The 15007-nt window shown below is 37.2% G+C and overlaps 1 protein-coding gene across 2 annotated transcripts in view; it reads left to right on the plus strand.

The window, feature by feature from the left end:
• Positions 1-15007, plus strand: part of INPP5F (inositol polyphosphate-5-phosphatase F) — a 101203-nt gene that overhangs the window by 64702 nt on the left and 21494 nt on the right. For both annotated transcript variants that reach the window (XM_054435348.2, XM_063670327.1), the window contains 9 exons: positions 1140-1268; positions 1492-1659; positions 1780-1836; positions 4172-4370; positions 4914-5093; positions 5988-6055; positions 11530-11654; positions 12752-12829; positions 13741-13861. In XM_054435348.2, coding sequence (XP_054291323.1) covers positions 1140-1268; positions 1492-1659; positions 1780-1836; positions 4172-4370; positions 4914-5093; positions 5988-6055; positions 11530-11654; positions 12752-12829; positions 13741-13861 — 1125 coding nt within the window. The remainder of the gene's footprint in view (positions 1-1139; positions 1269-1491; positions 1660-1779; positions 1837-4171; positions 4371-4913; positions 5094-5987; positions 6056-11529; positions 11655-12751; positions 12830-13740; positions 13862-15007) is intronic.

Genomic DNA, 15007 nt, shown 5'->3' on the forward strand with positions numbered 1-15007 from the left:
TTAATGGTAGGGCAGGAGCAGCTTAAAGCTGTAATCATGGCGTGAAACCCGTGTGGACAGTTTTTGATAGCCATAATTTTGAAAAGGCTTGAAATCATCTGGAGATTCCATTGCACATGAAAATTTGGTCCAGTTATTAGTTTCTACTTCCAAATTTGATAAAACAGGGATTCTCTCTCTCTCTCTCTTAATCAAAGCTTAAACTCACTTTTCTTCTCATTTTATCTTGTTAATAGTTATTTTGTAACACACTGATGATAATAAGCTTTTAATAACTATTAGTTCTTATTAAGAGTCTCCTACTTAGTATAGCAATGAAACTAGTTTGTTGAAAAAATGGAATTGGTCTGCATATTGTTAACAGAATTTGTGTGTACATTTCAGAATATTTGCTTTGTTTGCTGAGCTACATGAAATTATATGTAAATCCCTCAACCTTAATCAGGTAGCCTTCTTTAGAACCTTCTGTGCCTTGTCTTAACACAGCCGTATTCACGCTGCCACGCCCTTCTTTACGCTTGTCAGCTGTGCGGCACTTCTCCTGCAGCCCCTAATTACTGCTTCTTCAAGTTTAACGAATCTCCGGACGCAAAGCGTATGTTATTAAGCTGATTTCATTAGTGCATGTGAGCGTAGGAGGAGAGGGAGTGGTTGAAATGTCCAGCTTTTAGGGCTCCCACTAGAGCAGGCTCTTAAGCCATCTTCTCAACCAAAACACTCAATTAGCATCAGTATTTAGCATGGATACCTGTAAAGTCATAACCCTGAAGCATAGCAAATGTGCATTTTGCAATTTTTAAATTCTTAGATACTAATTTCCAAAGCATTAATAACCTCAGCCAGAACATTTCACTCTTCAGTTATGTTAGAAGAGAACCGATTATGAGCCTAACCTGATTTTTCCACCTCTAAATCCTAAGTATATCCTGCCCTGTATTCTTTGTGTTTTATCCTCTGCTGTAGCTTTCTCATCATGGGACTCATAGCTGTGTTTGCCATCAGTTGTCTACTTGATAATTTTTCTAACTCTTGAGGTTTACTGTTAATCAGAATGCCTGAGCAGTAGCATTCACTTTTGCACTCGAACATTTAACAAGCAGATATTAGTAATAACAAATCATCTTTCTCTTCCTATTTAGCTCTGTAAGAAGCATCATTTTGGTATTAACAAACCAGAGAAGATCATACCATCTCCTGATGACTCAAAGTTTCTACTGAAGACCTTTACGCATATTAAATCCAATGTGTCTGCTCCTAATAAAAAGAAAGTAAGAGTTTAATTGATATGGGCTTTGAATTCATCTTTGATTAGGTTTAAATGGAGAGATAGTTCTCCACTCAGAAAATTTATTTTCAAACCATTTGTTGTATTGAAGCACCATCTCCTTATGCCCTTGGGATTATTTTCACTTCTCTCTTAGGAATTTATGTGTTATCCCCAGACTACTTTACATTTAATTTCTGTAGTAATAGTAGATTAATTTCTTATAGGTTAAGGAAAGTAAAGAGAAGGAGAAATTGGAGAGGAGATTACTTGAAGAGTTGCTGAAGATGTTCATGGACTCAGAATCCTTTTATTATAGCTTGACCTATGACCTGACCAATTCGGTGCAGAGGCAGAGCACTGGGGAGAGGGATGGTCGGCCCCTCTGGCAGAAGGTACCACTCACAGCTCGTAGAGCAGGGTTTGCCCTTGGGAAGAAGTGATGGCCTGTTTTGGCTTTTGTAGGAAAACTGAAATAATGTGTTTCTGAACTATTGTTCCTGCACCTTTTCTAGGTTGATGACCGATTTTTTTGGAATAAATACATGATACAAGATCTTACTGAGATTGGTGTGAGTAGTTGTTTCTAAAATTTCCTAACCCTACTGAAATTGGTCTGTTTGTTTCTAAAACATCTGGTTATAATTGTGAAGCAAATGTTTTTTAATTATATTAAGATACATTTTTAAAGACCACTATGTTTTCCCCTGTGGAATGGGAATCATTTAGCCAGGAAAACCAAGGCATTATTTTAAGGCAGTTTACAATTCTACTGCCTCATCACAGGCCTGTCTTTTTAGCACATTCCCATAGGATAATGGTAAGTTAAGGCTGTGGAACTCATGTTCGTAGAGTTCCTGCAAAAGAGGTATTTTCTTTCTACCCATTGGGAATGTTCAAGCCCAGTTTTCCTGTAATGGTACCAGTTTTTTTTACCTTCGCCGGACCTCTGTTTTCTATCTGGGAATTGGAATAGCCAAATCTCTGAGGCCATTGCTGTACTACCAGTATTTGATTGAGGGAAGATACAGAATATGATGAGATTATTGCATGAAGTTCCTTTGGTTTGATGATTATTTTTTTCCTTTTCTTGGTCATGTATGTTGGAAAATTGACTGTCTAAAGACAATTCATTCAATCAACAAATATTTATGGAAGGCCTGTTATGTGCCACTTGTCTTTTAGACACTAAACAAAGCAGGCAAATAGGTGAATAAAGTCATATATTATCTTTTAAACTTTCAGAAATTTCACACCTTTTCCTTTTGGTTTCTCCCCCTTAGTGGTGGTTAGTATCATTGATTTTCACATATCTAGTGGTGTCTTCGCTAGATATCCATCAATTGCCTCTATGGAGAATGAGGCCTGAGATTATTCTTACCTCTGTTTGCAATGCTGATCAAACTGTGACCACCAAAACCCAGTGGTAGAGGAGAAAAGCAGGGGCATCTGTAATGAGCATTTGTCCTGTGTGCTGACAATATCGAGCTCTAACATGTTTTGCCGAGTTTTTGTCAGAATACTTTTACATTACCATTTAAAACTGACGACTTGAAGTTGTCATATTCAAAGGTGACATTTGGCCGCATAAATTTCTCTATGCCTGTCAAGAGTTTGCATTTATTGCTAGAACAGAAATACAAATAATGGGAATGGTGATAAGAATGCAGGTAGATCCTTTACCTCACTATTTTCAATTTTAGCCACCTTCCTAAGATCCTATCTGCAGGCTCCATAAAACAAAACAAAACAAAACTGAGATAGGACCTGGAGTGTTTGGTGATGGAAGAAGAGGTGGATTTGAAGTGGATGCTGAGATTAAGGCTGGGTACACTTACGGAGATAAGAGAGAAAGTAGGACAAAGAAGAACTCTCTGGAGCATTTTTATCCTTTACTGTCTCTGCAGACAATAAGTTGAGAAATCTGTCTTCTTAGTCTGAAAGAGACAGAAGAAGAAATCTTTATTTTATTTATTTGCTTTTTTGACGCAGAGTCTCTCTCTGTCGCCCAGGCTGGAGTGCAGTGGCATGATCTCAGCTCACTGCAACTCCACCTCCCAGGTTCAAGTGATTCTCCCATCTCAGCCTCCCAAGTAGCTGGGATTACAGCTTGCGCCACCACGCCCAGCTAATTTTTTGTATTTTTAGTAGAGACGGGGTTTCACCATATTGGCCAGGCTGGTCTCAGACTCCTGGCCTCAAGTGAATTGCCCACCTCAGCCTCCTAAAGTGCTGGGATTACAGGCATTGATCCACTGCAACTGACCAGAAGAAGAAATCTTTAATCAATACTCTCCTAATTATGTTGGATGACATTTTAAAATAAGACATTTATGAAATGGGGTTTTTTTTTGGTTTCATTTATTACTTAGATTTTAGCTTCAGGAATTGAGATTTTTTTTTTTCTAAGCCAGAAAATAAAGTTGACCTATGTGTTTCATAATAAAGTGATCAGAGTTGGTTGTATTTTATTAAAGCCTTAATACAGTTGGGAGTTGAGAATCATAATCATAAACGTTTGTTAAATACTTCCCATATGGCAGGCACTGTGCTAAACACTGCGTGTATTATCTATTTAATTTTCACAACTTCTTGAAGTAGTTGTTACTGTTTCCTGGAGAAGGACAGCGATGGCGAGGGTGACTCCCCTCAGTGAGTTAATAAATGGTGAGCTTGGATTTGTACCCAGGCAGCCTGGCTCTTAGGCTGTGTTCACCATAAAGAAAAGGAAAGACCTCCTCTATCCCTTCCTTACGTGGTGTTCTTCAATAAGCAGAAAATATGGTTGAATAATGGAAGGTTTCTGCTTCTAATAAACTGAGAAATATGTGCTGACTACTGTTTGGGTTTAAGAAAGTAGCAGTGCTGTACAGAATAGAAACAATATGATGTTCATTTTGTTTTCAGACTCCAGATGTGGACTTTTGGATTATCCCCATGATCCAAGGTTTTGTACAGATTGAAGAACTTGTGGTTAATTATACCGAATCATCTGATGATGAGAAAAGCAGCCCAGAGACCCCCCCTCAGGAGTCCACCTGTGTAGATGATATTCACCCACGATTTCTAGTGGCTCTCATTTCACGCCGAAGTAGGCACAGAGCAGGTGAGTGGAGGGCTGTAATAGCATGCAAATCAAATCCAGGCGAGAATGGAAAAGCTGCAGATGTGTTGAAATGCTAATGACAATAATGGATTTGGAAACACAGTTGGCTTCAAAGTGCTTGGGGACTCTAAATACTGTGATGTAATTGGGGACACATTTTTGAAGAGGGGTGAATAAGAGAGAGTTAGCAAAATGAGAAGGAAAAGGAGGTACATACATAGAAGAGAGAAAGTCACTTGAGATGTGCTTCCGAATACTGGCACTCCACTGACAGCATGTATCACCGTGATAAATCCTTCCTATGTGCTAGTGCCTTTGGGAAAACCTTTCTTTTTCAGTTCAGAGGAACTGAGCTTCAACTTGTTAAAAACAATGATGCATACAGTTATGATTTTGGGTAAGTTGATACTGTTCTGCTTGGCAGTTGCACACTGAATCCCCCAGGCTATCCTGGAAGATATACATTTGATTAGGAAGCATAATCTAGTCAGACTAAATAAATTTTTTAAAAAGTTGCTGTTTTCTGCTTTAATTTTCTTTCAGGAATGCGCTATAAACGAAGAGGAGTGGATAAAAATGGAAATGTTGCCAATTATGTGGAGACTGAGCAGTTGATTCATGTTCATAATCATACCCTGTCATTTGTTCAAACACGAGGCTCTGTGCCTGTCTTTTGGAGCCAGGTTGGGTATCGATATAACCCAAGACCGCGGCTGGACAGAAGTAAGCAGGTCAATTATTTGGTTTGCAAATGGTGATTTCAGAGAGAATAGTTTTTAAGAAATTGGTTACGTTAAGTTTGGATTTGCTTTGCCAGATACTTCATTCAAAACAATAACTTGTATTTGAAAAATGTAATAGTAATGTAATAATCATAGGAGTAAAAATAGTTGACTAAGTCATTTATTTAACAATAAAAAATTTCTCTAATGGTAGAGCAAAACAGCTTACTTCAGAGATTTTAAATTGCTGTTGCTTTGAAGAGTACTTTATTGAATGTTTAACTTTGGAAAGGAGCGAATCTAGCCAGTATTCGTAGAAGCAGGAAATAGCTTAAGATGGAATCTACCAAAAATCAATAAGATGCCTTTACTCAAATGTTTTTCTGTGAAAGGTTTTTTTTTTTTTTTTTTTTTTTTTTAAATCTTGAGTATTTTGTTTCTTCCAGTATTTTAACTTTAGTCTTGGAATAGCGAAGTCATTTAAATCTAATTAGATTACTGAATGAGCTTGATTTTAAAAAAATTGTTAAAGTGTATTTCTCTCTCAACTTAGTTGGTATTCTTTGTGAGAATTCAGTAAGGCTTTGGTTTTTAAAATATTGTTTTAGAGGGGTTTTTATTCTCTTATAAACTACGTGAAAGTTTTTCTGAGAAGTAGGCTGGATATATAAATAATCTCATAATGTCATAGTTTGCACTTTCAGATATATTTTAGTGTAGTGTAACTGGAAAAAAATCAGATCTTTGACTTAGCATTTCATTTTTAAATGATGGTTTTAGACAATCTTAGTTCATTTGGTCTGTCAATAAATTAAAAGTAAGAATAAAGATGGAGTAGACACTAATATGTCTTAAACATGGGAAGAAAAAAAGATTTTGTATCACTTCTTTGTAGGTGAAAAGGAAACTGTTGCCTATTTCTGTGCCCATTTCGAAGAACAACTGAACATTTACAAAAAACAGGTGGGCTTTGATCTACAGTAGTAAAATGTTCCTTCATCTTTAGAAATAACTTTTTCTTTAAATTTCATGAAAATTGTACTATTCAAAATTAAAGCATTTGTCATGAAGTTTAACACATTTAAGCTAAGAGTTTTCTTAATATTCTTTAAGAATAATCATTGAGTCAGCTACTTTTTTTTTTTTTTTTTTTTTTAAAAGAGACACTGTCTTGCTATATTGCCCAGGGCTCAAGCAGTTTTCTCTCCTCAGCCTCCCGAGTAGCTGAGACTACAGGCACGTGCCACTGTGCCCGGCAGGGTCAGCTACTTTAGACTGTGTTTGGATAGCGTGAAGAGGTTAGATTGCTATCAATTAATTATAACAATCTAAGAAGCATCTAGACCAAGGAATGAAAGTCATGTCTCAGTACCACCTACAGTTCAACCTCCTGGAGATAACTTGTTATGTATTTTTCAGTATCTTTTTTTCTCTGCTCACCTTCATATTCACTCACATATAAGAATGCAAGTGTATAAACCAAAATCAACTGAAAACTGGTAGGTGAGATACAAGTTCAATGATTCTGATACAAGATGAATATATAATAGTAATGCTGTTATCCATTAGCAGTGACCAGTGTGAATGAGTAATGCCGTGGAATGTGTAATGAATAGGTAAATGCATTTTTTTTTCAGCAACAAAAATGAAATAGGAAGAAACAGCCTAAAATAACAAAAAGATAGCATGTATATGGAGGAAAAAAAGAAAAAAACTACTGAAGAATACAACAGAAAACCTGACTTAAGTGGAGAGAAAATACCTGGAAGGGAAGTCTCAATATTAAATAGATTTCAGTTCTTCCTAAATTAATATATAAATTTTGGGCAATCACAAAGTCTCAGCAGGGAAATAGTAAACCCTCAGATTGAAAAAATTATGAGGTTTGATGATAAGAGTTAAAAGGGGCGAGTATTTAGGTTTTGAAATAACTCTCACACATTGGTCGAAGGAGCATAAGTTGGTACAGCCATTTTGAAGGTATTATCAATTAAACATACTGCTTAACCCAGTAATTTTAATTTTTGATATCTATCCTATATACCCTATACAAAAATCAGTTGAGATGGATTATGAACCTAAATGTGAAAGGTTAAGCAATAAAACTTTTAGAAGAAAAAATAGAACATCTTTTTGACCTGGTGACTTAAATAGGACTTTAAAAAGCACTAACTATTGTCTTCCCATGTTTTCAATGTATTATTATGTATCACATATTTTATTAGTTGTTTAGTGAGAGGTAATGCCCATCTAGGAAATAGTTTTTATTTTTAAAAAACACTCTAATGAAAAAAATGACAAATTAGACTTTAAATTTGTTTTTATTAAAACTTTACTAAATTATAAATATTAAAATACTGTTGTAAATATTATTAAAATTTTATTAAAATTATATAGGACTTTAGAAAACACCATAGTGAAAAAAACTTGATACATTTGGCTTTATTAAAATAAAAAACTTCTATTTGTTAAGACACCAGAAAATGGAAAGGCAGTTCACAAAGTGGTAGAAGATATTTAAGATTTTTCAATGTATGTATGACAAAGGTCTCATATCTAGAGTATATTTAAAAATGCCTGCTGGGTGTGGTGGCTCACGCCTGTAATCCCAGCACTTTGGGAGGCCAAGGTGGGTGGATCACGAGGTCAGGAGTTTGAGACCACCCTGGCCAGCATGATGAAACCCTGTCTCTACTGAAAAAAATTAACCGGGCATGGTGGCTTGTGCCTGTAATCCCAGCTTCTCGGGAGGCTGAGGCAGGAGAATTGTTTGAACCCAGGAGGTAGAAGTTGCAGTAAGCGAAGATTGTGCCACTGCACTCCTGGATGACAGAGTGAGATTCCGTCTCAAAAAAAAAACCAAAAACCTAAAAATTTATTCAAAAGGATGTACAACCCAAAAGAGAGCTGGACAAAAGAGGATATCCAGAAAGTCAGTAGATGTATGCAAAAGGGCTCCACTTCATTAACTGTCAGGGAAATGCAAATTAAAGCCACTACTCAACACACCAGAATGGCTAACATAAAAAAGTTGGAAAGCTTAGGTAACATGGAGAAATCCTTTCTCTACTAAAAATACAAAAATTAGCTGGGCACGGTGGGATGCACCTGTAGTCCCAGCTACTCAGGAGGCTGAAGTGGGAGAATCACTTGAGCCCAGGAGGCGGAGGTTGCAGTGAGCCAAGATCATACCACTGTGCTCCTGCCTGGATGGAGACAGAGCAACACTCTGTCTCAAAAAAAAAAAAAAAAAAATTTGGAGGGATACCAAGTTTTGACAAGGACGTGGAGCAACTAGAACTGTAATAGAAAAAATTTTTTAAATCTGTCTGAGAGAAACATATTCAGTCAAGGAGGCATGTACAAGAACACTCATTGCAGCATAGAAACAACCTAATTGTTCATCAGGAGGACAATAGGTGGGAAAATCAGGCATGGCACATCTAAAGTATTGAATATAAATGATGGAAAAGAATGAGGTAGATTCACGTGTACTAACCTGGGAAGATCTTAAAATCACCTTGTGGAGTAAGGAGAGAAAACTTTAACAGCATATGGTATGTTAGCCATTTAAAAAATCCCACAAAACAAAATTAGGTCATTTACATACAGTTGGTTCTCTTCCATTTATTCTATCCACACACATATGACATGCATATTTGTACAGAAATGCATTTATGTGGGCTGAGTGGGGATACACCCAACTGATAACAGGAGTTACCTCCAGGGAGGGCCATAGGATTGGGTTGTGGTCAGGAAGGATTTGACCTTATTTTACATTTGAATTTCTTTCAGTGTGAATAAATTCATGTATTAGCAATATGTGTAATTATAAGTAGATATAAAGAATAGAGCCTGTCTCTACAAAAAAATTAAAAAATTAGCCAGGCCTGGTGGCACATGGCTGTAGTCCCAGCTACACAAAAGGCTGAAGTGGGAGGATCACTTGAGCCCAGCAGGTGAAGGCTACAGTGAGCCATGATTGTGCCACTGCACTCCAGTCTGGGTGATGGAGTGAGACTCTGTCTCCAAAATAAATAAGTAAATAAATAAAATTAAACAATAAAAATACAATAACTAATAAACCACATTTTAAATGTAACACGCAATTATAAAACAAAACAATACTAAGGTTTGCAAGCAGAGGAAATAACCGCTTCCCACACTCATCCCTGCTCCCTGTTGACATTCACATCAATTTTCTAGGTGTGTGTATTGAGCAGATACTTCCTGATTTCGAACAGTACCCCAACAGTGTTCATTTATCCACCTTTTCCTGGGTAATTACTTTCCAGGGTGTTGGGCCCACAGTCGGTCTGACTCAGCCATGGTGGCCCCATTTGCTGTCACCAGTGATTGGTTCAGGCATGGACCTGTGTATGTTCATTGGAGATTTAGCCAATGAGATACGTGATGTGGGAGAAGTCTCCTGGGAGGCTTCTGGGAACAGGTTTTCTGCTCTAATAAGAGATACAGGAACCAATAGTCCCCCTGTGGTTGCTGTGTCTGGGTTTGATGTGGAACTGCTACAGCTCTCTCAAGACTGAAGGAACCAGCCTCAGGATCAGCCGATATGCTGGCAGAATAAAAAAGATGGGAAGAATGGCAGAGTAAAGGGATGGAAAGAACCTGTGTCCTTAATGGTATTGGGAATCACTATTAAGCCATGTTGGAACTATCCTACCTCCAGACTTGTTCTGAGGTATGAGTCAGTTGACTCAAATTTGTCATCCGCAGCAAAAAACCCACCTTGACACATGCATATACACAATAAAAAACTCGAGTCAAAACAAAACTATGCCATATATACTATTGTGCAGCTGTTTTCGTTTAAGATCTCATGGCTGCTGTTTAACCATTTCTCTATTGGTGGACCTTTAGGATATACTAGTTATTTTGCTATTACAAAAACTCTCCAGAAAATATCTTTCTTTTTTAAAAACTCCATGGACTAGGAACAGAAAGCATTTTATATATTTTGGGATACTTGTATGTTTTATAGAATAAATTTATGGAAATGAAATTGCTGGATCAGACAGTAGGTATATTTAAATTTGATACCACTCTGTTGCTTCTGAAAAGATCACACCAGGTTTTTAAAAAAATTTGTTTTAAAGCAACAGTAGGAGCTAGTGCCCATTTCCCCACAGTACGGTCTGTGTTTAGTATTCACGTTTGCCTAGGTATAGGTGAAAACTAATTTTCTGTTTTAAATTGCATTTCTTTGAGTATTAAAGTTGTCATCTCTTCACTGAGTGTAGGTTCAGAAATTGTAGACTCATGTTTATTAGCTATTTGTGTATTTTTTCATGTGGATTTTCTCTGTATCCTTTACCATTTTTTTCCATATAGGATTTAGGACTCTTTATGCATTATTGGTTTTTATGTTGCAGGTATATTCTCCTAGGTAGCACTTTGCTTTCTTGCCTTTGCTTATACTGTCATTTGGTACACAGGCTTAAAATTTTTTAAAGTTATGCTTAGAAAGTCATGCTTCAACCTACATTTACAGAAGCATTATTCTAAGTTTTCTAGCTCTATTATCACTAGAAAAACTATTTAGATTCTTAATGCATCTGGAATTTGTGTATAATTAATGAGATGTAGGGAGCTAATGTAAGTTTCTCCTTACCCCACACATAGACATTCCAGTATCATTTATAGACTAGTCCATATTTGCCTCACAGTGGTATCATGAGCATAGCTTAGATTCTTCAGTGTTTACATAGGTCTGCCTCTGGGCCACCATTCCTGTTCTGTTGAGTGACTTATCTATTTCTACACAGTGTGATAGTTTTAATTGCTAGAGATTTAGAGTATGTTTTGCTCTCCAATGGGGTGAGTCCCTTTTTTATTATTAGTTTCCAAATTTTTTCCACATATTTACTCTTCCAGATGAACTTTTGAGTTGTTAAGTTCATTAACAGATCCTGATTGAATTTTGATTGGGATGGTTGAGTGTATAGATTAATTGAGGGAGACTTGAAATCTTTACAGTATTGAATCTTGCTGCCTAGTAACATGGTATATGTTTCTGTTTATTCACGTTTTCTATCATAGGCTTTTATGTACTTCAGCAGCATTTTATCATGTTCAGTATTTAGGCTTTCTATATTTCTTTTTAAATCTAGATATCCAAAATATTTGCTGTTACAGAGGACCTTGTTTTCATTATTTCATTCTAATTGGTTATTGCAAATGTATAGAAAAGCTATTAATGTCATTGATGTCAATTCTTATAAACTTTATGTAACATGAAAATTTTATAGGAAAAAATTGATGTTTGAGTGGATTAATTTCTAAGTATGGCTATAAAGTATTTCTAACACATAATTCCAAATTATTAAAAACCACATTGTGATTCTAACATCTAATTAAATTTTAAACCACATTGTGATTCTAACATCTAACTGTTTTCTGTTTCTTTGCTCTTATAGGTTATTATTAACTTGGTAGACCAGGCAGGAAGAGAGAAGATTATTGGCGATGCTTACCTGAAGCAAGTGTTGCTTTTCAACAACTCACACCTCACTTACGTTTCGTTTGACTTCCATGAGCACTGGTAAGATGGCTTTCTGAGAATAATGTTGATCAATTGCAGTGTTTTTGGTAGATGCTGCCACAGGGACCTTAGTTTCTCTTCTTTGCTGGGAATAAAAATTTCTTCTTATTGTTAGAAAGAAAAAGGGTATCTGTCATTCATTTACTTTGTTTTAATTTTCATGTGGGCATTATTTTGGCTAAAATTTTGAGTTAATTGTTTCCAAAATATTTACAGTCATTCTGTTCCAAAAGGACTTGGAGACGTAGAGTGCCCTTTTTGCTTTGAACACACTGGCTAAAGAACTGACGGCATTGCCTTTCTGCTTGGGTCTGAGCCTAGCAGAAGTAATAGAATTTCCTTAAAGGTATCTTGCTGGCTCCTCTTCATATCTGGTAGTGATACTTCTTTCTCGATGGGTAAACTTCACTAGAGGAAAACAACAACAATCAGTGCATCTTTTTTTTTCCTTAAAGACAGGTCTCACTCTGTCACCCAGGCTGAAGTGGAGTGCAGTGGCGTGATCTGGGCTCATTGCAACCTCCACTTCCTGGGTTCAAGGGATTCTTGTGCCTCAGCCTCCCGAGTAGCTGGGACTACAGCCACGCTCCACTATGCTCGGCTAACTTTTATATTTTTTGATAGAGATGGGGTTTCACCATGTTGGCCAGGCTGGTCTCAAACTCCTGACCTCAAGTCATCCGCCCACCTTGGCCTCCCAAAGTGCTGGGATTACAGGCATGAGCCAATGTGCCCGGCCCAGTGAATCATTTTGATGGTGCCTTTAACATGTGTATTCTGACAGCAAGGTTCTTTTGCCATAATCCTGGCTCTGACTTAGGTTAATTTACCTAAGTATTGGAAATTTGGTGGGGAAAGAAGCTTCTGATGTCTGTAGTATGTTTTAATGTGTTTTTAAGTATGCTTTATTTCACAATGCATATTAGCTATAAACATTTACCTAATTGCCTATATAATGTATAGTAGTATTAACCTCACATACATACAGCAACAATTCTTTTTAATTTTTCGAAGCTACATTAAATAGCATATCTTAAGTTTTAAAAAAATCTATGATTAAATTAAAGATTTTTTCTTTCTTTTGGCATGGATTTTAGCCGAGGAATGAAGTTTGAGAATGTTCAGACACTAACAGATGCCATTTATGACATTATTCTTGATATGAAGTGGTGTTGGTAGGTATTTTACAAGAACTCCTTTTTATAAACTCAGGGATCTGTAAAATCATAGTACCACTGAGCATTAAACTGATAGCAGCATGCAGAGACAGTATTTTTTTTGGTTCGTTTTGCTTCCCAGTTCCTATTCTTTTCAAGAGAATGTTGTTGACCCTTAGGCAGGTGGTGTTAGCTTTGAACAGAGAGAAGGTGTGAAATGGTCAGGCCAAATGAAGTGAAATGCTCTGACTGTTCCTTAAGGACATGAATTTATTCCTTCTCATGCCCCATGGTCCACATTTTCTCTTTCTCCTCTTTCTCACTGTTCCTAACACAGGAAGGAAGGCTTAGAGGTACTTTGTCTCAGTTTTGAGGCATTTCAGAATTATCAGAGACGGAAAATGATTCTGAGTACAGGAGGTTTAAATTGGCTTAAAGGACAGAAGAGAACATTTGATTAGATGTTAAGACTACACAGGTGCCCAGAAAAATTAGATGAGCAAGCCATGCTGTGTGCCTCCTCACTGGGTGGTAAAATAACTTCGTCTGTTCTGGAGAGTTTAGATGCATTTCTACTTTAAAGGAACAACGGTGTTTTAAAGTGCCTTCTGTTTTTTTACATGTAGGAAAACATAACTTGGGATGATGTCAGCTCTGCCTAGTAGTTATAGGACTTGGGGACTTGGGACAAGTCTCTCTGCACCCCAGTTTTTTTTTTTCCTTAAGATGAGGATAATATCTTCCTTGCTATGTTATTGTGTAAATTAACAATGATGTCTATAAATGACTCAGTAATGCATAGCATATGAAGATACAGCAAGCAAATTACAGCCAGTGCTGCTGTTTTATTGATATACTTTAAAGAATTGTGTCTTTTGAAAACCCTGTTATTTTATATTGTAAAATAATTCTGTATTATTTTTAAAAAGGGTTGATGAAGCTGGGGTAATATGTAAGCAAGAAGGGATTTTTCGTGTTAATTGTATGGACTGCCTGGATCGCACCAACGTGGTCCAAGCTGCCATCGCGAGAGTGGTCATGGAACAGCAGGTAATTTGGAGTCTGTTGGATTGCAAATATTCATTTCAAAATGCTTTTTTTCCATGAGTAAGCAAATAGCTAAATATTTTTCAAATGTCAAATATTCTATAGAACATTTACAACATACAAACCCCCTTGTTGCATTAAAATCTGGAAAGCACAACCTGCACTGAAAAGCAGTTAAATAAAGTGAGATTTTCTTAATCACTCGTTTCAAAAATGTGACGGCCAGTATTTTAAAGTCCATTGGGTGGCATTGTGTGGTCATTTACCTTTTCCCTCTCACCTCCAAGCCCACCCTTCTGTGTTTGGGGCTGGGAGTCTTGATACTGCATTTCTTTTTTTTTTTTGAGATGCATTCTTGCTCTGTTGCCCAGGCTGTTGGGGAGGGAGCCGCTGACGGGAGGAACACAGGTGAAGGAGCCTGTGTCTTTTTCTTCCTTCTGTCTCATGGGCTTCCTTGAGTGCCTCCTATTGGCAGATCCAGCAGGCCAAGCAGAAATGTGGTGTGTAGGCTGGGTGCAGTGGCTCATGCCTATAATCCGAGCACTTTGGGAGACTGAGGCGGGTGGATCACCTGAGGTCGGGAGTTTGAGACCAGCCTGGCCAAAATGGCAAAACCCCCTGTCTACTAAAACCCCGTTCCTACTAGCTGGGCGTGGTGGCAGTCATCTGTAATCCCCGCTACTCGGGAGGCTGAGGCATGAAAATCAGTTGAACCCAGGAGGCGGAGGTTGTAGTGAGCCCAGATCGTGCCACTGCACTCTAGCTTGGGAGATACAGTAGGACTCTATCTTCAAAATAAAAATAAAAATAAAAAAATAAAATACATAAAATAACCTTGTGACTGTACTTTGAGGACATGAATCTGTTTATCTTATGTACAGTGTTTAAGCAGCCAGGTTTGAGTTTAAGCCCTGGCTCTACCACATACAAGGTTTTGACTCTGTACAAAGAACTTAACCTTTCCAAACCTCAGTCTCATAATTTGTAAAATGTAGGTGATAACAGTATCGATTACATAGTGTTGTTAGGACTAGTGAATGTGAAAAAACTGTGTAAAAAAGCTCTTAGAACCCTAGCCTTGGCACAGAGTTAACACTTACTAGGCACTTAATTTATTCTGCCACTATTAGTATTGTTTCTGTGTGCTTT

The sequence above is a fragment of the Pongo pygmaeus genome, chromosome 8 (assembly GCF_028885625.2).
Source record: "Pongo pygmaeus isolate AG05252 chromosome 8, NHGRI_mPonPyg2-v2.0_pri, whole genome shotgun sequence".
Taxonomy (NCBI): domain Eukaryota; kingdom Metazoa; phylum Chordata; class Mammalia; order Primates; family Hominidae; genus Pongo; species Pongo pygmaeus.